We start from the raw sequence: 22,190 nt of genomic DNA on the forward strand, positions 1-22,190 counted from the left end.
ATATTTCTGAAACAAACTGTATCTGCTGCTTACAGCAACCAATCACAGCTCGGCTTTCATTCCTAATTGGTTTTCGTGAAAAAATGAAGGCTGCGCTGTGATTGGTTGCTACAAAGTTTAGCTTTTCCTTGACAATTTTTATAAATCTGCTGTGTCTGAACTAGTATGGACTTTACAATTCAGCCTTTACATCTATGAGCAGTCCACCCTTACTAACATAGTAACCTAGTATGCTAGGCTTAAAAAAGACAACTGTTCAGCCAGTTTCTACCCTCCCTTGTGGATCCAGAGGAAGGCAAAAAAAAACAATGAGGCAGAGGACAATTTGCCCCACTTGGGGAAGGAAGCGGGGGTGGGGGAAGGCAGTGACTGAACGATCAGTAATAAATCATTGCATTGTATCTGACCGCATCTTTCATACAGACCTAAAGATTGTTTGCTGCAAATCTTTTGGTATAAACAGGCCTTGTATTGATTTGCGGAATAGAAAGTAATGGCAGAAGGGTTGACCAGAGTCGCGGTTATGATCAAAACTAACCAATTGTTCAGTGTAAATGTATGCTGAATGAATGATATACGGTCACTACTTCGCCGTTAGTTTATATACTTGTTTTAATTTATCTTGCAATGTAAAAGGGTCTTAAAGTGACCCTCCAGTTTTGGGGAAAAAATTTTGTCTTCGGACCGAAGGTTAGTTGGTGGTATATTGCCTACAGTTGTTTTTCTCTCCGACCCACCAGTTTCAGGCTCTGCTTTCAGCTGTGTAAGATGGCTGTAACAATTTTCTATCTAGCTAATGCACACTCTCTGATTGGCCAGCACTGATCACATGAGCAGCTGTGACCAATCAGAGCAGGTTTAGTGAACTATCAATGCACTGTGGGGATTGGGTAGTCTGAAGATTGTCAGCCAACTTGGATGAGTGAAAACAGAACCCAGGGATGGCAAGGAAGAACTGCAGGTAATATAACCCCTCCAGACTTTTGTCCTGAAACGGAAGGTCACTTAAAAAGTGCAAAAATGAGTCTGTAAGAGCTAGATAAATCTTGAGAGATAGGTAGCTAGTAGAGATGAGTGAGTATACTCACTAAAGGCAATTGCTCAAGCAAGCATTGCTGTACCTGTACCAGTGCCTGCCCGCTCGAGACTGAAGGTTCAGGTGCCGGTGGCGGGCAGGGAGCTGTGGGGGAGATCGGGGAGGAACGGAGGGGAGATCTCTCTCTCCCCCCCGCTCCCTCCTGCTGACTGCCGCTACTCTCCGCTCCCCCGCGCCGGCACCCGAACCTTCAGTCTCGAGCGGGCAGGTACTCGCTAAAGGCAATGCTCGCTCGAGCAATTGCCTTTAGCGAGTATACTCTCTCATCTCTAGTAGCTAATGAAACTACAAATTGCTTGTCTGACTTTTTAAGTTATCTACTGATGTTTATGGGCACACTTACCTGGCTACTGAAAACAAAATTAAATTTGATGCCCGGAGGGTCTAATGGCTCCCAACATCTACAGTATTTTGAACATCTATTGTCTATATATTCGTAGATGAGCTTAACCCCCAAAAGCGCCTCGAGCGATGTTTTGCTTGATAGTGTATCCATTGCCTGTATTTCTATATCATCTGTCTGGTGTAGCGCTGTTCCAGGCAATAAGCCCATCTCCAGATATTGGGCATAGGAAGCAGGACGTATTGATACATCCATTAGGCAGTGCGCTGACTCTCTGGGTCTGGCACATCAGTGCCCGGTGTAATTGCTACATTGTAGGGCACACATTAGCCGGCAAGCCCTTTCATGAACCGGTGCTAATGATTATGAGGCTGTAGTGCTCGCAGGAATGATTGTATCTGATTTCTTTCAAAATGCTATATCTGAAAACCAGAACACCATTTATGCAGCATCCTGTCCCATTAGATGAATATTAGCTTGCCAGCCAAGTCACTTATCACGACTATGAAATTCAGGATGTAAAATGAGGTAATGATTTCTTTTTATAGGCACATGTTCTCTGCAAGAAGATGAAGCGATGTCTCATGATTGCAATATTTTCTGCCTAAGGTGTAAACTTTCCGTTTTTTGTTTTTTTTTAATCTTTAAGAAAAAAAAAAAAGTCAACTGCATCAAAGTACATAATTTCTGACGTAATTATAGATGAATCTATCCTGCCGAAGTGGCAACACCCACTCTTAACCCTTTCCAATCCACTGTCTGACATCTTCCAACATTCTAATTGAAGGCTGTACAGCTCCGATGTCGGAGGATGTCTGGCAGGGTATTCTTACTGTATATTACTGTCCGCTCTGTTGTCGGGGGGGCCTCTCCAGCATATCACATACTGCAGTACTGGCGCTAGCCAGCAGATGTCTCCAATGTAAAATGGCAGAAAAAGAAAGCCCCACCCCTAGGAAACCCTGAATCCAAAATTGGATTGCAAAGGGTTAAAATGGTTTGAGCAGTGTGCACACTAAAGAAAAAAAAAAGTAGTAAAATTTTTTTTTTTCCCCGCAAGAGACGTGTCAAGATTTACAATTTTTTTTTTAAACCTTTTTGCCTTTGATAGATTTCCCCCAGAGTGTTTAATATTTGGAGTCGGACCGCTTTTGCTGTCCTGGTTCTGCATATGGAGTGCAGATAGACTGTAATCTTGAATTGCACCTATTTAGATGCAGATTGGTTGACACAGCTGTCATGGTGAGAACTTGTGTGCACTTCATTATGTACAGTTCATAGTCCAGATGCTTTGTGTAATAGACTCCTTATACAGCTATTTTAGGGCTCTCACATGGGCGTATGTTGTCTGTGTATTACGTGTGCATTTGTTACACACGCAGTACATGGCAAATATGCATGTAAGGTGTAGTTTAAGCAGCCATAGCTTATAATGGGCGCATTACGCACCAAAATAGGGCATCTTGTGTTTTGTCGCATGTATAAAAAAAAACAAAAAAAAAACGCAGGTCTGAATGTCCCAATGTGAATCAATAGGCTTTTAGCACTGCATATTATGTGTGTTAAAGGAAATAAAAAAATACGCACATGTCAGCTCTTTGGGCTAAATTAAATGAATGCATTTGCACTGCATATTGGATGAGTAGGATAGGAATGCGCCACAAGGTTTTTCAAAAAACTCCACTCCACTGGGGTTCCGTGAGTACCCAATCCACGTATTAACCGGAGAGCTGCAGGACATTAAAAAGGGTTCCCTGATACAGGGTAACCCTCACAAAGAAATATATAATACAATATTGTTAGAAAAAATTGTCACCGCGCTACAAGGTACTTTGTATTGTATGAAGAACACTTTTTCTTTAGCGGTAAGCGTAAAGGCAAGTGATAGTGTAGGAAAAGACACTTACTGGGGAGGAGGGGGGTGTGTAGATACAGAAACCCCCTCCTTGAAGTGTAGACTCCAATCACAGACGATGGTACACACCGGTGTACTGGATAAAATCCAAGGTTTTATTAAACAATCCACCGATTGTGGATAACGTATTAGACAGGAAACGTGTTTCGGTGTCCTGATGACACCTTTCTCAAGCCATATGATACATAAAAAGCATAAAACATGTACTCACATTTATAATGAAATCGAAAATGAAAGTGCTCGTTGCATCCGTGGGTAGCGCCATTTTGTGGGCGGGGTTTGCTATCATAATGTATGACCTGGTGATAGGGGGAAGGGCCAGCGTTAAAGTAACTCCAGTTACTTTTTGATTTCAGTAAATGAAGCGAATTGTCAGTGGGATTCTAGTTGCAATTTATTGCAAGAACACGCTACATACTACTTAACGCCTACATGCTTGCTTTAGCAGTAGCCTTTTAGGCCAGTGTCACAAATGAATATTGTAACTCAGAGGCATACCTTTAGGCTGGGTTCACACTTGGCGTATTCCTGCCGGAAATCTCGCGGTTTGGCCGCAGCAAAAACCGCGAGATTTCCGCCGGGAGAACCGCCACAGTTTAAGCCGCGGCGGCTTTGAAGCGGCCCGGCCGCATGCTTTTTCGTTGCGGCTGGCTCTCCCATAGAGGAGATTTCTGAGAAACCTCGTCCACATGCCTGGCTAATCCCAAAATTAGCGGCCGCGGGCGAATCTGCTGCGGCAGAACCGCGGCAAATCCGCCCTGTGTGAACCTAGGCTAAAGCTTCTGGGCCCCAATGCAAAACCTGTAACAGGGCCCCCAACTATAATGCTTTATTCATACTACTAGGCTTACAATATGAGAAGAGAGGCCTTATGGGCCCCCTAAGGCTTCTGGGCCCGGGTGCAACCGCATCCCCTATAGTTACGCCCCTAACTCTAATCATTGTATAACTATAGGTCATTCGTATTTGATATGTACCTTCCACCGTGTTTTGCTGTCATTTGGTTTTATTTTCTACTATATTTGCCAATATATATTATTCCAAATATGGAGGCACATACATATTAAAAATAACGCATGCTGCGTTTTAAAAAATGGCTGTGAAAGATATGCACACGTACCATATTTTTTGGACCATATGATGCACCCAGGTTTAGACAATAGTAAATGGGATAAAAATATTTCATATAAATTAGAACTTTCTTGGTGGGTTAAAGAAGTAGAGGGTTTAGTTTCAAGTGGATGTGCATAGCTGCATTGGCCCCAATAGTGATATTGGCCCCTAAGTGGTCCTAGCAGTAGAAATTGCCCTAGTCGTACTAGTGACCCCCAGTACCTCCGATGGGGCAGGAAACCCACCAGGAAGTACTTTACCTTCCCTGCGCAGCTCCATTCCGGGCACTGCTGATGATCACAAGCTCTGACCTCTGGTGTTGTGATTGCTGCACTTCCTGTACACGCGGATGTCGGGAGGAAGTATCAGAGGTCAGGGCCTGTGATGGTCAGCAGCGCCGGGATGGTCAGCAGCGCCGGGATCAGAGCTCTCTGGGGAAGGTAAAGTATTTCTTCGTGCGATTGCCGGTGTTAATGATCAATTTCGTCGTTTTTGTGCTATGACTGCTCATTAGGCCTCTTTAACACTGGTGACAGTGATTATCGCCATGAAGAAACCGCAGCGATATCATGATTTCGTGTCGCTATAAAGTTGCGTGACTTTGTAGCGCTCTTTTGCCGGGATTTTCAGGGGTGGAGTGGGGTGTGTCTTGAAATATAAGCTCTACCCCAAAAATAAACCCTACCTGCAAAAAACCCCCCACTCCCATAACAGTCACTGTCCGGCTCCAACATGGGCTACAAAACCTCACAAATCGCAGCAATATTTAGCAACCTGTGATTTATTTTTCTTGCAATGTAACAGCCTACAAAAGCTCGCTAATGTGAAGGAACCCATTGGAAAGCATGTGCCTCACATACATGTGATTTGTAATATTGTTACAGAGCGAGAAAATCACACAATTCTGTCACCTGTGTGAAACCGGCCTTATAGAAGTGGTCAGAAGGGTCTTGCGCTCCCAGACCCTCCTGACATCGGACCCAAAGATGTGCCCACTTTTCAGAAAGGTTTTTTGTCTTGCTAAAAAGTGCGTCTTTTAGTCCGGAAAATATGTTAGATTTACATTAGCTTCATATTGCAGTCCATAAAACATGGAGCAAATATGAACCCACACTGATCCTGAGATCTGCGCACCTGAATGCCCCATGTGAATGGCATGGTGGTGCGTGTGCTCAACCTCTGCTCCATTCACATCTATGGGATCAGTGGAAATGGATGTGCTGAGCCTCCATTCTATAGAAGTAACCCGGCAATCAGACCCCCAGTGATCAGACATTTATTGCCTATCCTGTAAATAAGGAATAAATGTATTTAATGGGAAAACCCTCTTGCCTAGGTAATGGATGTTTATTGCTTTTCTGTTTTGGTTAGGTGAGCAGAGGCTGAAAATATTATTTTTAATCTAGAAATGACCTTTTTAAATGGTTTGTCCAAGATAAATTTTTAAAAAAGTGGAAGAAGAGGAAAAAAAGAGTCCCATGCTAGAAAATAATAAACAAGCTTCTACTCCTCTCTCATGGCCGCCTGCAGCTTTAGCTCTGTGGCTCCATTCTTCGCTCCTGGTTTGTGATTATAGGCTATGGGCAGCCTGTGTACAGGGAAGACCCGGAGCTGCTGGTGCCGGAGTGGCGAGTATAAGCTTGTTTATTTACTGGCATGGGGCACTTTTTTTTTCTTAAACATTGGACAACCCCTTGAAGGAACATATTTATGTACTTTACATTGTTTTACTGGAAATAAAGGCTCTATCACAAATCATGAAAAACAGCCCAATGCCTTTATCTCCCATCAATCACATTTTCTAGTAGGCACCATGCAATTTGTTGGTAGCATTCTCTGGGCATCCATTAAACCCAGATTTGCCCATCAAACTACCAGATCGTGAAACCTCACTACAGAGAACCTTTCCACTGCTGCAGTGGCCAGTGACAGCGTAATTTACAGCAGTGTTTCTCAAGTCCCTCCAACGGGTCATAATTTGGGGAGATGTCTTAAAGAGAGAACCCTTGTGTTAATTTTTGAGGCAATGACTTTAATTAAATGACCTGTTGGGGGAAGTTCTAGACTGAAGTCGAGAAACGCTAGTTTAAGCTCTCCTGCTGATGCTCAGTATTACACATGCTGACTAGAGATGAGCGAGCATGCTCGTTTAAGGCTGATGCTTGAGAGAGCATCAGTCTTTTCAAGTAACTGCTTACTCGTCAGAGCACCATGCGGGGGGATAATGAGAGAGATCTCTCTCTCTCCTCTCCACCCCTCACCCCGCATGGTGCTCCGATGAGTAAGCAGTTACTTGAAAAGACCGTGCTCGCTCATCTCTAATGCTGACCTTGGACTACAGTGCAGCTGCTCAACCATGGAGACACATTTCTTGAGTTTTCCCCATGACATCATGACAGCATACGCTGGAGGTTGCTCACCTGCTGACCTGAAGGGACAGGAAGAGGCAGAGTATTAAAAGAACCTCCCCTCCACCAACACCAGTGTTTTTCCTGTCCCTTCAGGACAGCAACGGCAGAGCTCCAGCGACGCTGTCCCATGCCGGAGGAGGACTTACTGGCGAAGCGGCGGCGTTTTTCTTCGGGCAGCCCCGGCAACCCCAGTGGGAAGGACCCCATCTGGGCGCTTTCCGGGGACTGCGTGGGCCGGGGTCCAAGTACGGGCTGCCGGCACCACTGCGGCCGTCATTTCAGGCGGCGGCCGCCATCTCCGGGTCCAGGGCCGACAGGAGCGCTCCAGGGCGGCGGAATACAGTGCGGTGACATCAGACGCTCCGCAAAGGGGGCGTGGCCTGCAAAGGGGGCGTGGCCTGGCGCGGCCGGCGCCGAATTTAAAAATCTGCTGCCCCTGCATCAGCTGGTGGTGTTTCCCCATGCTAAGGAACGATCCTAAGTACAGGAAGCGTTCCTGCAAGACGCAAGATGTTGGCCAGAGAGGACCCAGAGACCCTCCAAACTGTAAGTGGTCCGGTGGACCAACCTATACCTGCACTACATACACTTCCCGACTAACAGAGTTTCCCTTGTCTTACAGGACAGGGATACTCAAAAACCGAGGGAGGCTAGACGAAGGAGTAAAAAATGCCCAGTATGTCTAACCAAACTCGACGACTCCTGCACAAAAACGTTATGTGCTACCTGTTCCGCAAAAGTTATGCAGGAGGAAAAAACTTCCCTTATGGCCGAAATTCGGTCAGTCGTCCGGGAAGAAGTGCAGTCCTCTCTCTCGGACCTCCAACCTGGGCCTTCCGGGGTTACACGCAGGTCGGTTCCGGCGGTGTCTGAGTCCGACTCCGACATAGCGGAAAATATGGATTTTGACGGGGAAGTGACGCAGGAGGACAAAAAATATCTTTTCTCTACCTCAGACATGGATCAACTGCTAAAAGCTGTACGCAGAACCATGCAGGTGGAGGAAGACGTGCAGCAACCCCGCACAGTCCAGGAGGATATGTTCGCGGGGTTACTCCCGCAACGGAAATCTTCATTCCCCGTAAACGCCACGCTCAAGCAGCTGATTCTAAATGAGTGGGAGGGCGTGGATCAGGCTCCGCTAATTCCTAGGGAATTCAAAGAACGCCTTTTATTTCCGGGAGATGAGGTGTCCTTTTTGGACGAGATACCAAAAGTCGATGAGGCAATTGCCATGGTATCCAGAAAGTCCGGATTACCCTTTGAGGATACGTCCCACTTAAAGGACCCGTTGGACCATAAGGTGGACACAACCATGCGTAAAGCCTGGTCTACCTCCGGTCTGATCATGAAATCCAACATCGCGGCTACTTCCGTGGCTCGTTCCATGGCAATCTGGTTGGACCAATTCGCAGCCCTAGTCGACCAAAAAGCCCCTAGGGAGGAGTTCGCAAGTGGCATCCCTCTGCTACGGATGGCAACAGGGTTTCTGGCGGATGCTTCAATGGAAACAGTCCGCTTCGGAGCCCGCACGGCAGCACTATCGAACACCGCCAGAAGGGCAGTGTGGGTAAAAGAGTGGTCGGGGGACTCAGCTTCCAAAAATAGGCTATGTACCCTACCGTTCCGGGGCGGGCGCATATTTGGACCAGACCTGGATCGTCTGCTGGAGAAAGCAGCTGACAAGAGTTACGGACTGCCTGCCACCAGACCACCCAAGAGACCCTTCACTCCTCATCCCTCGTCCACGTACGCCGGGAAGGGGAAGACCGGAAGATGGTCTTATCCGAAGGGCGGAAGGGGTAAGACTTTAACTTTTGTCCCTCAGCCCATACTTTCGGGCCCGGTAGGGGGTAGACTGGCTCGCTGTTCCAATAGCTGACGTAGTATTACAACTAACGAGTGGGTACTGCACCTAGTGTCGGAGGGGTACAGGATCGAGCTACTATCCCGCCCCCCGGACAGATTTGTGATAACCCCAACCCAGTCTCTAGGCCTAGAACAGGCTCTGTTGGAGGGCGTACGGAACCTGCAGGGTCTCGGCGCGGTTATCCCGGTCCCCAAGAAGGAACAGGGAAAAGGTTTCTATTCCCCCCCTCTTTCTGGTTCCCAAACCAGATGGCTCCCACCGCACCATTATCAATCTCAAACAACTGAATAGATTCATTGAATATAGGAAATTCAAAATGGAAACCATTAGAACTGCAACTCCTCTAATTGCCAGAGATAACGTAATGGCTACAATAGACCTTAAGGATGCCTATTTTCACATCCCTATTTACGCCAACTCACAAAAGTTCCTGAGGTTTGCGCTGGGGGTGGAGGGGGAAATCTGCCACTTTCAGTTCGTCTGCCTCCCATTTGGAATCTCCTCGGCTCCGCGAATTTTTACCAAGGTCGTGATAGAAATGGTGGCCTTCTTACGAAATCAGGGTGTCATGATCATCCCCTACTTGGACGACTTCCTATTGGTGGCAGATTCCCCGTCTACTCTGAGATCACACTTGGAGTCCACATTGCAATTATTTAAGGAGCTTGGCTGGATTATTAACGAGTCAAAATCCAACATGGAGCCAGAAACCAGGAAGAAATTCCTGGGTGTCATCCTGGATTCCAGTCTACAAAATTCGTCCCTTCCTCTCCTAAGAAAACATCTTATCATAGAGGAATGTTCCAACCTCTATAAAAAAACATAGGGTAACGATAAGAGACGCAATGCGGATCCTGGGACTAATGACTTCGTGCATCGGCGTGGTCCCCTGGGCCCAGTTCCATAGTCGCGGACTCCAGTCACTAATTCTCCAGAATTGGGACAAGTTGCAGGCTTCGCTTGATCAGACAATCCCTATTTCTGCGGAAGCCAGAGCTTCACTCCGTTGGTGGGTGTCGTCGGACAACCTGTCTCAGGCATCCGATTGGAATTTGGACCCGGCAGTAATAATCACGACCGATGCCAGCGCCAAAGGGTGGGGGGCCCACTTTGAAGGCGGTTATGTACAGGGGGCCTGGGACGTTCACGAGAAAGCTAGCTCATCGAACTTTAGGGAGCTTAAAGCGGTATGGAAATCCCTGCGTAGCCTGCAAACACGGTTAGTGGCGAAGCATGTGAGGATCTTCTCAGACAATATGACAACAGTATCACTCATTCGCCACCAGGGTACCACCAGGAATCCTCCACTACAACGACTGGCGGGGCGGATCCTTCAATGGGCGGAAGGCACAACAAAGTCCCTATCGGCCTTTCATATAAAAGGAGCCGAGAACTCAGCCGCGGACTTTTTAAGCAGAAGGAAAGTGGACCCAGGAGAGTGGGAACTCCATCCAGAGGTGTTCAGCCTTCTTGTGGAGAAGTGGGGGGTACCAGAAGTAGACCTCTTTGCGTCAAGCGCAAACACCAAATACCGGCTTTTCTTTTCCAGAGGCGCAGAGAAACAGGCCTTGGGCACGAACGCTCTCTCTCACCCCTGGGATTGGGACCTAGCGTATGCCTTTCCCCCTCTACCACTAATCCCGCTCCTGCTAAGGAAGTTACTGCAGTCAACCCTAACAGTAATTTTTGTAGCACCATATTGGCCCAAAAGACCGTGGTTCCCCCTCCTGAGATCCCTGTCAGTGGGAGAGCCCTTCCACCTTCCAACAAGACCGGACCTACTGTCGCAGGGCCCTCTTCTTTACCCGGAAGTTCACAAGTTCAGGCTCACGGCCTGGAGCTTGAGCGGGTAAAGTTCCTAGGGAAGGGTCTTTCCCCTAATGTTATTTCCACCATTAGCGAGAGCCTTAAACCCTCGACACACAAAATCTACTCCAAAGTCTGGAAAAAAATTTCGGAGTGGTTAGGCCAGGACATCCAGCAGCTGGACCAGCCAGACGTCCGTAAAATCTTAGATTTTCTCCAGGCGGGCCTGGATAAAGGTTTGAGTCCGAATACCCTCAAAGTCCAAATTGCGGCCTTGGGGGCATTCTTCGATCTCGCGCTGGCGGAGCACAGGTGGATTAGGAGATTTCTTAGAGGGGCGAGCAGATTACATCCATTCACACGGCCCACGGCACCACCCTGGGATCTGACCATAGTCCTTCAGGCCTTCTGCAACCCCCCCCCCCCCCATTCGAACCGATTACGGATCTATCCATCGCCTGGCTGACGTACAAGGTAGCCCTGCTTGTGGCAGTTACGTCGGCCAGACGCGTGGGGGAAATCCAGGTCCTCTCACGAAGGGCCCCATATATGACTATCCACCCAGACAAAATAGTTTTTTCTTTAGACCCGTCCTTCCAGCCTAAAGTATTGTCAGATTTCCACAAGGGCCAACCAATAGTTATTCCAGCCTTTTGCCAAAATTTCAAAAATGGAAAAGAACAAAAGCTCCACAATATAGACGTCAAAAGAGCGGTACTAGCGTACCTTGAGGCAACGGAAAGTTTCAGGAAGTCTGACAAACTTTTCGTTCAATTTCAGGGGCAGGCCAAAGGAAAGGCCGCTTCTAAAGATGCGATCGCCAGGTGGCTCAGGAGAGCCATCCAGGAGGCTTACAAGGCCAAGGGCATCCCCCCTCCAGAAGGATTGAAGGCCCACTCAACGAGAGCGGTGGCATCCTCTTGGGCAGAGAGAGCGCACGCGTCGATTGAGCAAATCTGTAACGCAGCCACATGGACTTCAGGCCATACTTTCATTAAACATTATAGGCTGGACTTTAAATATAGTCAGGACGCATCCTTCGGTAGGAAGGTGCTCCAAGCCGTAATCCCTCCCTAAAAAGCCCATGCCACTTATTTGGTATTCCTCCAGCGTATGCTGTCATGATGTCATGGGGAAAACGGGAATTTTTTCTTACTGATAATTCCCTTTCTGGAAGACATCATGACAGCATACGGGCTTTTTTCCCCCCCCTTACCAACATGGTTACCCTAGTTTGTCCAACACATGAGGTATTGTGTATGCTTTGACTTCTGAGGTGTGTGATGTCAATAAAAACACACCTTCTGGTTAAATAGCTGGTCACTGTGGTAATTTGGAACGCACTGGTGTTGGTGGAGGGGAGGTTCTTTTTATACTCTGCCTCTTCCTGTCCCTTCAGGTCAGCAGGTGAGCAACCTCCAGCGTATGCTGTCATGATGTCTTCCAGAAAGGGAATTATCGGTAAGAAAAAATTCCCGTTTTCTCAGGTACGGGTTTCCTGCTAATGTCCCTTCCAGAGGCAGTTTGGGACTCTGAGTGATGCAACCATAGACTCTCTGTGCCATGCACTTCAGTATTCGATGGCCCCATTCTGAGTTTGTGCGGTATACCGCTTTGTGGCTTTCCTGTTACTCCTAGATGCTTGTACTTCATAATAATTGCACTTAGTTATCCGGGACAGATCTAGCAGATCAGAAGTTTCACAAGCGGCCTTTTCGAAAGGTGGCATCCTATGACAGTGCCACAATTGACATCTGAGTGCTACACTATAATCCATACTGCTGCCAATGTTTGTCTATGGAGATTACATGGCTGTGTGCTTGATTTTATGCACCTGGTTATAACAGGTGTGGCTGAAACACCTGAACTCAATAATTAGAAGGGGTTGACCACATACTTTTGGTCATATAGTGTATATTTGACTCTTTGAGGTACCTTTTAAATGGGACAACTGTCGGGCGTGTTAGTCATTCAGTGATTGCAGGCAGAGCGCATCGGAGATCTCTTCTGGCCTCTGCCTTCATTTACATTGAACAGGCAGTTCAAAGGTTGAACCACCCTTGTTAATACTAAGTGAAAATTGACCCGCTAGTCGCTTCGTTTCAGTGAGCTGAAATGAAGTGATTAGTTACTGCTGAGCAATCGCTCGCTTAGCCATGTCTGTGGCTAAGTGTACACGACACGAGTATTACCAAAAATTGCCATTTCAGGCAATTATTCAGACGATAATCACCACAGGAGTAGCAATATCCCGCGACAGATCGCCGCCGCCGTGGTGCAGGAGACGGCGGACTATTCTCCGCATTGAGCCTGACAGATAGGCTCACCGTGGAGAATCACGGCAAATTGCAGCATGCTGCAATGATTCTCCACTCGTGGATGCCGTGGCTGCGCTTTCCATTGCAAGGCTATGAAAAGCTTCAGACAGCGTGATTTGCCGGCAATTTATCGCCGTGGACGTGCAGCCTAAAGGAACCTTTTAGTCCTGCAAATCTTATATACATAAATAATATATAAAATATATAATATTTTAAGAAAATGGAATTCCCTGGTGACCATAGTATGTTCCCTACAATTCAGTGCCACCAGCACAGGAGTTGCTAAACTAGTTCTTTTAACACTTTCCAATCCACTGTCTGCTGTCTGAAGACATAATGATTTAAGGCTGTACAGCTCCGATGTTGGAAGACATCCATCAGGGTTCTCTTACTGTATATTGCCAGCCTCTCTGCTGTCAGAGCCTATCCAACGTATCACCTCATGCAGTACTGACTTTAGCCAGCAGGTAGCACCATTGTATAATGGCAGAAAAACAGTAAGTCCCCTAGGAAAACCAGGATACAAATTGGATTGGAAAGGGTTAATACAAGAACCTTACTAGAAGCATTATGCAGGTGTTTGCCTGGACCTGAGAAATATGGCTTGAAGGCTCATTAACATGGGCCAATGATCCGGTGTGAAGGCTCATTTGCATGGTCATCGGCCCATCTTAATGCGCCCACAATCCTTCGATGAAATGAGCACATGCTCGTTCGCCAGCTGATTGGCTCTTTTATGTGGGCATAAAAATGCTCGCTCATCAGTGACACGTCGTCCGCCGTGTACACAAGAGAAATGCTCTTTTGTCCCCATCAGAGGCGTAACTTGAAGCTCCCGGGCCCCAATGCAAAACCTGTAACAGGGCCCCCAACTACAATGCTTTACTCCTAGTACTGGGCTCCCTATATGGAGGAGAGAGGCCTTATGGGCCCCCTAAGGCTCCTGGGCCCGGGTGTAACCGCATCCCCTGCATCCTCTATAGTTACGCCCCTGGTCCCCATACTAAGGATGTTCTGCCTGTGTAAAAGCAACCTAATCAACATACTACATTATCAGCCAGCACTCGTTGATGAGTAAGACCCCTGCACACTGCAATGCCGGATTCCGCATGCGGAATCCAGCTCTGCCAGCAGCGGCGGCCGTGCATACCTGTTTTATTCCTTTTTTTTTGTACTGAGGATGGTCCGCACGGCGAGCTGCTTTTCTTGTATCATCGCCCAGCAATAACGCGGAATCTGTATCCTTTTTGCAATGTCCTTGCGGAAGGACATTGCAAATTTTTAAATCCGCAAGTGGTAACCGCAATTGGTTTTCGTTCGTGGACATGAAGAATCATTTTACCATAGCATGCTATGGATGGATATTGCTGTGGAATCTGCAGCAGGTATCCGCTCGTGGGCAGGAGCCCTTCGGCTGCTTTGACGTCTGGTCTGGAACCTCCGGTTGTAGATTCTTTCGCAGATCTGGCACAAAATACCGAAATAAATAGTGAGCAGCACTTTTTCTTCTGGTAAAATGCGGGGTAGCTGAGGGGAAACTGAACGGACCCCATTATAGTCCATGGGGTCTGTTCAGCGCTGTTCGGATCTGTTCAGCCATGGGGATTCCACTCTGCTGTTTCTCGAATGGAGCAGGAAAGCAAAATCCCCACCGCAGATGTGAAGGCAACCTAAAAACCACCCTGCTCCAGTCAAACCTGAGCTTCGAGTGAAGGTGTAATAAGGTCATTCATGCTCCTCTGGGTAATATGCAAATAAGGGAGATGGAACAATACCTCTGCAGCACCACCTATTGGAAGGCAGCATTCCTGCGAGTCAATTCTAGACTCTTCATACCAGCCTTGTAACAATTCCCAGTCATTGTTACAAGGCTTGTGTAAAGAGTCTAACATTGACTTGCAGGAATGCTGCCTTCCAATAGGTGGCGCTGCAGAGGTATTGTTCAATCTCCTGTATGACTGAGGAACGTGTTTTTTTTTTTTCATATGCCTATCTACATAGATTGTAAGCCATTACAAGACTATAAAAGCTTATTGTTTTTAAAGTACAGTTTTATTACAGGCAGTAAAGCATAGATGAAAGAGAGCTTTGTAAACTGTACTGTAATAATGGTAAATGATTCCGTTCAATGCCCTGCACATGTATATGAACCTTTCTCTCGGTGTAGGCATCAGACGATTCGATGAGCAGCAGACACGCTCATGTTCTTGGCTGAGTATCAATGCAGACCGACTTGCAAAGAAGAAAACAGTGTCTTGTGATAATGCATCATTACTGCACTAATACTTGGCTAAAGAAAACATCTGGACTCTTCCCAAGTTCCTTGCAAAAGCCCTGTTAGAAATTAACCTAAGGAGCATAGTTACTGGTATAAACAACCTAAAATTTCCAACTCGCCATGCTCTGATGGGTACGGTGTCTAACTCAAGAGACGCAGCTGGTGTCTGGAGACTTACCTACAGGCAATGCTCTATGAGGATAAGTACCGGTAGTACACAAATGGGAATTAGAACTAATCTTGTATCATCCAAACCAGAACGGCCAACCACTACCTACTCTGCTCTGTTGAGGAGCAAGAAGCCCGAAGCCGCTGTCTACCGATGGCTGTCTCTTAACAGACATCTGCTTGGCTGATATGATATAGCTTTCCTCCAGCATGAAATAATCTGATTTGTATATAATTGACCATGCATACTGTTGTAATATTTAGAGCTGGTGGGACAATGTGGAAAAAGGAACTCTGAATGCGGCATAGACTTGAAGTTGAGGTAGCAACATTTAGACATGGTGGTCTTCATGGTGATTCTCTTTTGCAGATTCCCCTCGGCATTTCTGGTGGTATCACATAATCTGCTGGCTGCTGAGCGCTTCCGGAGTCATCTGTATTTTAGTTGCACATGAGCACTACACTGTGGATGTAATCGTGGCTTACTATATAACCACTAGACTCTTCTGGTGGTATCATGCCATGGCTAATGAAAAGGTAAGTACAATTGTATGATGTATTGTATATTTGCTTCATCTCCTCACAGTTTTCCAGATCTCATCTTGCTGTCAGTAAGTGGAAATTTCTGTCTTGGATTATCTTTAAAATTTATGTTAAATTTGCTTAGTGCAAATAGAAACGGTGAAAATGCCCAAAGTAAGGCCGGTAGCACACAATGGATTTGCATTGTGGACCAAAATTCGCTATACAAAATAGATTTTTTTTCCCCATACGCTCGCAGAATCTAATTGTGAGTTTCTGCAAGCGGAGAAAAAATCGTAGCATGTTCTATTTTCGTGCAGATTCCGCACGGACTGCTTCCATTGAAATCGATGGAAGCCATCCGACCGACGGCCCATCTGCAACTGACATTGCGGATAGGTCGCGGGTACCCATGTCCTTACCTAGTGATGGCGCAGGAAGCACAAAGCTTTCTTTTAAAAAGTCTGTACTGCACATGACCAACGGTGAGCCACCACAGTCATCCACAATACAGAAAATCAAAGGAACGAGCGGTCGCTGGCTGGGAACAGGGCCGGAGGTGGAAGTAGCTTCCTATGACTAGCAACATGGATGTGCAGATTTGTTACAGCAACAGTTTCTGTTTCGTACAACAGATAGCAATAGCAACACTGTGCCATTATGTCCGGGGGAAGGTTTCTTGTAGCTACTTTGACCAACTTCGGCCTTGGGTAGCAATAGATTGTAATTCGCGATGACAGCCACTGTCACTTGGCCATTTCCTAAGCAATGCGTTCTGACGTGCTGCTATAGCGTGTAACGTCACTCTGGAATGCTGTCACAACTCGTGTTAGCATCTGCTTGTTCTTAGTCCTTTAACCTAAGAGCTCTAAAATAATAAGTTGTACATGCACAGTGTTGTTCCCATAGGGAGTGCTGGTATATATCAAGGATATGCCATTGGTTGGTAAGAGTTGGTAAGGTTGGTAAGCGTTCAACCCCTAGTACCTCCCGCGGTCCTGAAAATAAAGGGGCTGAAGTTCTAGTTTAGCGGTGCATCCCCATATTAGCTTTTTCACTGAAGGGGATGCAGCGCTAAATCAATTCTGTGGACCCTTCATTCTTGGGTTTGGTCCTAGAGGATAGACCTCCAGTGATCATAACGTGATGCCACAAATATTTTAAAATCTGAAATTAGTTTACAAAGGCTGATTATAACGTATCACATTTTAAAGGGTTTTTTCCAGGACTAGGATATTGATGACTTATCTATAGGATGGGGCATCAGTATCTGATCAGTGGGAGTCCACCTCTCTGATCAACTGTTTGAAGAGGCTGTAGCGCTCGGGTGGCCTCTTAACAACATATCCAACACAGAGCCGAAATTCATAGTGGTAGTGTCTGGTATAGTAGCTCAAGCCCATTTACTTGAATGGGTCTCAGATACTCTCGAACTACATGCCGAATGAAGGCAACCTCCCTGGCTGGAGATGAGACTGCAATGCTCACCCAAATGCCTTGTTCTCTTCAAACAGCTTATTGTTGGTGGCACCAAGTAGCAGCCCCCCACTGATCAGATATTGATGACCTGTCCTAAGGATATAATTTATGCTGCTTTTTTCTCTTTTTTTTGCCCTCAGTTTTGATTAAAGTAAAGCCATATAGTGAACTTTTTATTTATCTTTTAGGCAATGAAGACTTCATCCTCAACTAATCTTCTTTCTCGAACTTGGTGGTTTCCTGTATTTATGTTCTTTGAGAAGAACGTTCAGGCTTGTATTCCATGCAGCTTCTCCTGGCCTATTTCTTGGCCTCCCAGTTGCTTCAAATCTTCATGTAAAACCTATTCCAGGGTTCAGAAGACCGGAGAGGATGTCGAAAAATGCACCTAAATTCAGTCATGAAGGGACAAAAACTATCAAAAAATCTTCTTAACCAAAGGAATATCTTCTTACTTTAAGAGGATGCAACTGTATATAATGAACTGGACCAAATCTGTCTTTGATTACAAAGGTGGTTGCACACCAGATACACAAGTATCACCCTGTAGCGCACTCCTTAACTTTCAACACATTCTTTACATTTGCACTACAGTTTTTGGATCCCTGTCAGGTGAAGACTGGTGTAGCCCATGGAAATATCTGTGAACCCTATTGGGGTGTTCCATAAAGTTGTGTTAGAATGTGTTCATACAAAATGCTCTTAGCTCTCTATGGACCACCGGCTCTACAACTTATCGATAATTTAATTATAATTAATTCTGTTGGGATAAATTGGCTGCCTTCTAGAACATAATGAGGGAACTTTAGGAATAACAACTATTTTGAAACGGGTCAACGCAGAATTATTGAACTGTATGAAGTACACCCACCAAAGCACTACCTGATCTGCAGTCCTAATGATACAATTTGGCTTTAAACCATGAAGTTGCTGCAATAGAGGCAAAGTGTTATCGGTACCACATAGAACAGGCACCTTCAGTCACATGTTTCAGAACTGTCAGTATTTGGCATTGGAGTTTGAATTGTTGTTAATGGTGAACAACTTTGTATATAGATATAATTAACATAAAAGTTGAGTGACTTTGTTAAGACCTTTAATCATTGATCGTGAGTTATATAAGCTGTGTGAAAGTTCAGAGCTCAATTCACAATTCTGCTGGTTGCTAATGGAAACAGTCAACAAGCTTACCAGGTGCTGTCCAAAAACTGAGCCAGCAAGCAAAACTGGGCATTTTCAGCTCAGAAGCCTGTAGAATTGTATAGGCAGCTCTGGACTGTAGTGCAGGCAGCACCCCAGGATCAGTGCAAGATAAGTAATGCAGTGTATTTACAAAGTTACCCAACTTTTTATGCAGATAGTCTTCTTCTATGTAAACTCTAGATTTGTGTTCCAGGGCGAATATATATTTTTTATGCTTCTAAAGTTTACATATTTTTACTGGTACTATCGCAAAATTTTGAGAACATACTATCATTATATTCTTATTATCACATATTTCTATTTATGTTATTGGTTAAGTGATTTCTTTTTGTGTATGTGTATAGTTTTCTTTCTAAATCAGTAAGATATTAATATGCCTTAATCCCCTGTGCCAAGACATAATAAAATGGCCTATACGCATCTCTCTCGAGCTGCCAGGCTTGTTTTGACAGGCTGCCACAGGCTGCTGCAGCCAACCACAGACCCTAGGAGCACTGAGGCCTATAATTGGCTGCAGTAAGCTGTGACGTTCTATGAACAGGCTGCTGCAGCCTGTAAGCACAGTATCACAGGGAAGACCCGTAGCTGCCATGCGGTGAGCCAAAAAAAGGTAAGTATAGGCTCTTTTATTATATTTTACCATGGGGAGCAATGATTAAAAAAAAATTTACTCTGACAACCCCTGTAAGAAGTAATGCCCAGTGTAATCCATTCTACCCAAATATCCAGGATTCTTCCTGTTATACAAGAAGAGAATACTGGAAGTGGCACTACTTTTACTGTATATTATCTTACTGCTATTCACATTGTTTATTTAACACTTGTCATTTTTAGCATTCCTTGTATAGTTTCACGCTACAGCTCTTTGGTTTTAGTATCTTTTTACTTGAAATCCAAATTTATATCATTTTTGCTTGATTTTCATGTTGGAAAACCTTCCTGAACGGGAATAGATTATTTTATTTTCCATAGGGAAGGAAAGAGCGGGGTTCACCATTCATGAGGGTAGTCGATGGCCATTGCTGTCAGTGGCTGTCCATACTGCAGCAATGAAAACTACAACTAATAGGAACTTCCAGGAAAAGATTTGGAAGACTCTTTGAAGTATTAAGGATGATATTGAGAAATCCCCTTATACGCAGTAGTTGCAGATACACTATTCACTTTAGGAAAACCTCAACTATAATTGGGTACAATATGGTATTAGTTAGATGGCAAAACAGTTTTGACAATTTTTAGCAAACTCATCAAAGTAATACTTAGACTTTTATTCACATGGAGCCCCACTGATTGCCACCCCAGCCCTTATCATGGACATACTTGCAGATGATCCCCCTATATATCCTTTATTTTTAGGGTCAGCAGTTACCTTACTGCACAGTGTTTGACCACTTGTCTGAAAGCACAGTGAGTTATTACCATTCGTTTCCAGATGATGTAAAACCAATCAAGTAGTCTATGGCAAAACCACAATGCAGTCATTCTTCCATACTAGCTATAGCCAAGAAAATAAGTTTCCAGGGTTATTTTTGAAACTTTTCACATGTTTATTCTCCAGCAAGAAAAAACGTATTCCTTAAGCAATAAAAGAGTGAAATGTATCATTTTGATGGGGAATATTCACCTTCTATTATGTTATCTTGCCCTATTCTCTCATATGTATGTAATGTGTGCTGTTTATCTGTACCCTTTTGTTGTTTTGCACCTTGGAGGTATATCGTGGATTATGTTTTATGGTATATTTGTAATTCCTTTTAGTATCATGTGTAATGCCAGGCACAAGGAGAACATGCAATCATGCCAGTGTTGTCATTTACTCTGTAGTTTCTTGATACCAAAAAGTGACTTAAAACTGAGCTTTTCATGAAAAAGCCAGTAAGTGTATAAATAGCATATTTTTGTACACCATACGAGAAGTTTTATTTTCCATGATTGTGCACATGGAGAAAGATTTTGATAAAATTGTTAACATAAAGTAAACCAAGATGGTGCTGTCATGTTTTTGTCATAGTTTTCAATGTTTACTACTTCTTTACAAACTTTCAGGAGGAGCAAAACTTTGAGCAATGGATTTCAGTATTTCCCCATGTCTATAGTATAATAATCCTAGACTTTTGTACTGTATAGTGTTGGGTGTACAAAGTCATGGCCCTTCACTTAGATGTTTGTGGAGCTGGCATTCAGTAAGTTCTGCCGCAGTGTTCATTGGGTAGTGGGAACCCTATGGAGGCACACAAGCAGAAACTCCATAGCAAAATCTGCAATGAATGTACTATATCTGGACTTGCTGCAAGACTCGCTTCGCTCATTTTTAATTGAAAGAGGCCAATTCCAGGATGAAAATCCACAGACGTGGAATTTTTCCATAAAGAAATGTGGATGTGGATGAGATTTTATTTTTTTATTTTTTTATTTTTTATAATCTCATCTGCATCGCTTGTATTATGAATGCTGCAGATTTTTTTGCAGGTGTCTTCACTACTGAAAGTCTGCACCATTTATTCTATATGTAAACCTACGTTAAAGAACGTTTACATGGGCCAATGACTGGGCAAGCATTTTTCAGATGCTGGTTTCCATTCCTTGTTAAAGGTGCCCAGTGTTAAGGCTTATTGTAACGTGCATATATCAACCGGGTTTTCACACCCGGCCGATATACGCTGTCCCTCTCTGCAGGGGGAGGAGGCGGGCCGGGAGCAGTGCACTGAGCTCCCGCCCTCTCTGTCCCTCGCCACTATTTGCAATAGGAGGGGTGGGATGGGGGTTAGGATTAAGTTCCACCCCAGTCCTGCCCCTTCCCATTGTAAATAGTGGCAAGAGGTGGGAGCTCAGTGCACTGCTCCCGGCCAGGCCCGTCGTCTTCCCCTGCAGAGAGGGACAGCGTATATCGGCTGGGTGTGAAAGCCCGGCTAATATACGCACGTCAGAATAAGCCCTTAGAACGACAAATAATAAAATGTTCATCCAGAGGAAGGAGAAAAAAAACCAATGAGGTAGAAGCGAATTTTCTCCATTTAAGGGGGAAAAAATACCTTCCTGACTCCAAGTCTGTCATTTCTCACATGTTTTAGGTCGATGGAAAAATGGTCATTTCTTGGCAGCACACTTCCTCAGGGATGTGCTGTTGACAACAATATAAACTTGATCCTTCTTATGAACTGCCAGCCAATAATCATGTACCATAAACCGAGTGATTGTCTTGTTGTATAGTCAAGAAGTGCTCATTGCAGGTAGTAATTTGCCCTTGTAAAGGGATCCATAGGCCTTATGCACAAGGCTGAACTGTGTGGGCAGAGACTATGATTCGATATTACAGAGCCATAGTAACTCCATGCGCCTCCTAATACCTCTGTAATAGAGCATGCAATGGGATATGCAGTATAAGCACTGCAACTCATTATTTTTAATGTACCCATCAAAATTTTTGCTTTTTCGGAAATAAACAAAAGAAGCTAGTTTTATAATGATCAGGTTAAATACTTTGGATGAGAGAAAAATTTAAGGAATTCAAGGCTCAATTCATTTGTAAACTGTTCGCACAAAGCATGTTTTTTTGCCTTATTTGTGATGTATTGAAATTAATGAGCTGTAGTGTAATATATAAAATCAGAAGAACATAAGGGTTTCAATACTGATCCACAGAAGTTTATGAGCACTGTATTGCACAA

The 22,190-nt window shown here is 44.9% G+C and overlaps 1 protein-coding gene across 2 annotated transcripts in view; it reads left to right on the forward strand.

The window, feature by feature from the left end:
• Positions 1 to 20,519, forward strand: part of SGMS2 (sphingomyelin synthase 2) — a 51,177-nt gene extending 30,658 nt beyond the window's left edge. For both annotated transcript variants that reach the window (XM_066573810.1, XM_066573812.1), the window contains exons 5-6: positions 15,689 to 15,855; positions 17,508 to 20,519. In XM_066573810.1, coding sequence (XP_066429907.1) covers positions 15,689 to 15,855; positions 17,508 to 17,711 — 371 coding nt within the window. In that variant the 3' untranslated portion in view covers positions 17,712 to 20,519. The remainder of the gene's footprint in view (positions 1 to 15,688; positions 15,856 to 17,507) is intronic.
• Positions 20,520 to 22,190: the final 1,671 nt, after the last annotated feature.

The sequence above is a fragment of the Eleutherodactylus coqui genome, chromosome 7, assembly GCF_035609145.1.
Source record: "Eleutherodactylus coqui strain aEleCoq1 chromosome 7, aEleCoq1.hap1, whole genome shotgun sequence".
NCBI lineage: Eukaryota > Metazoa > Chordata > Amphibia > Anura > Eleutherodactylidae > Eleutherodactylus > Eleutherodactylus coqui.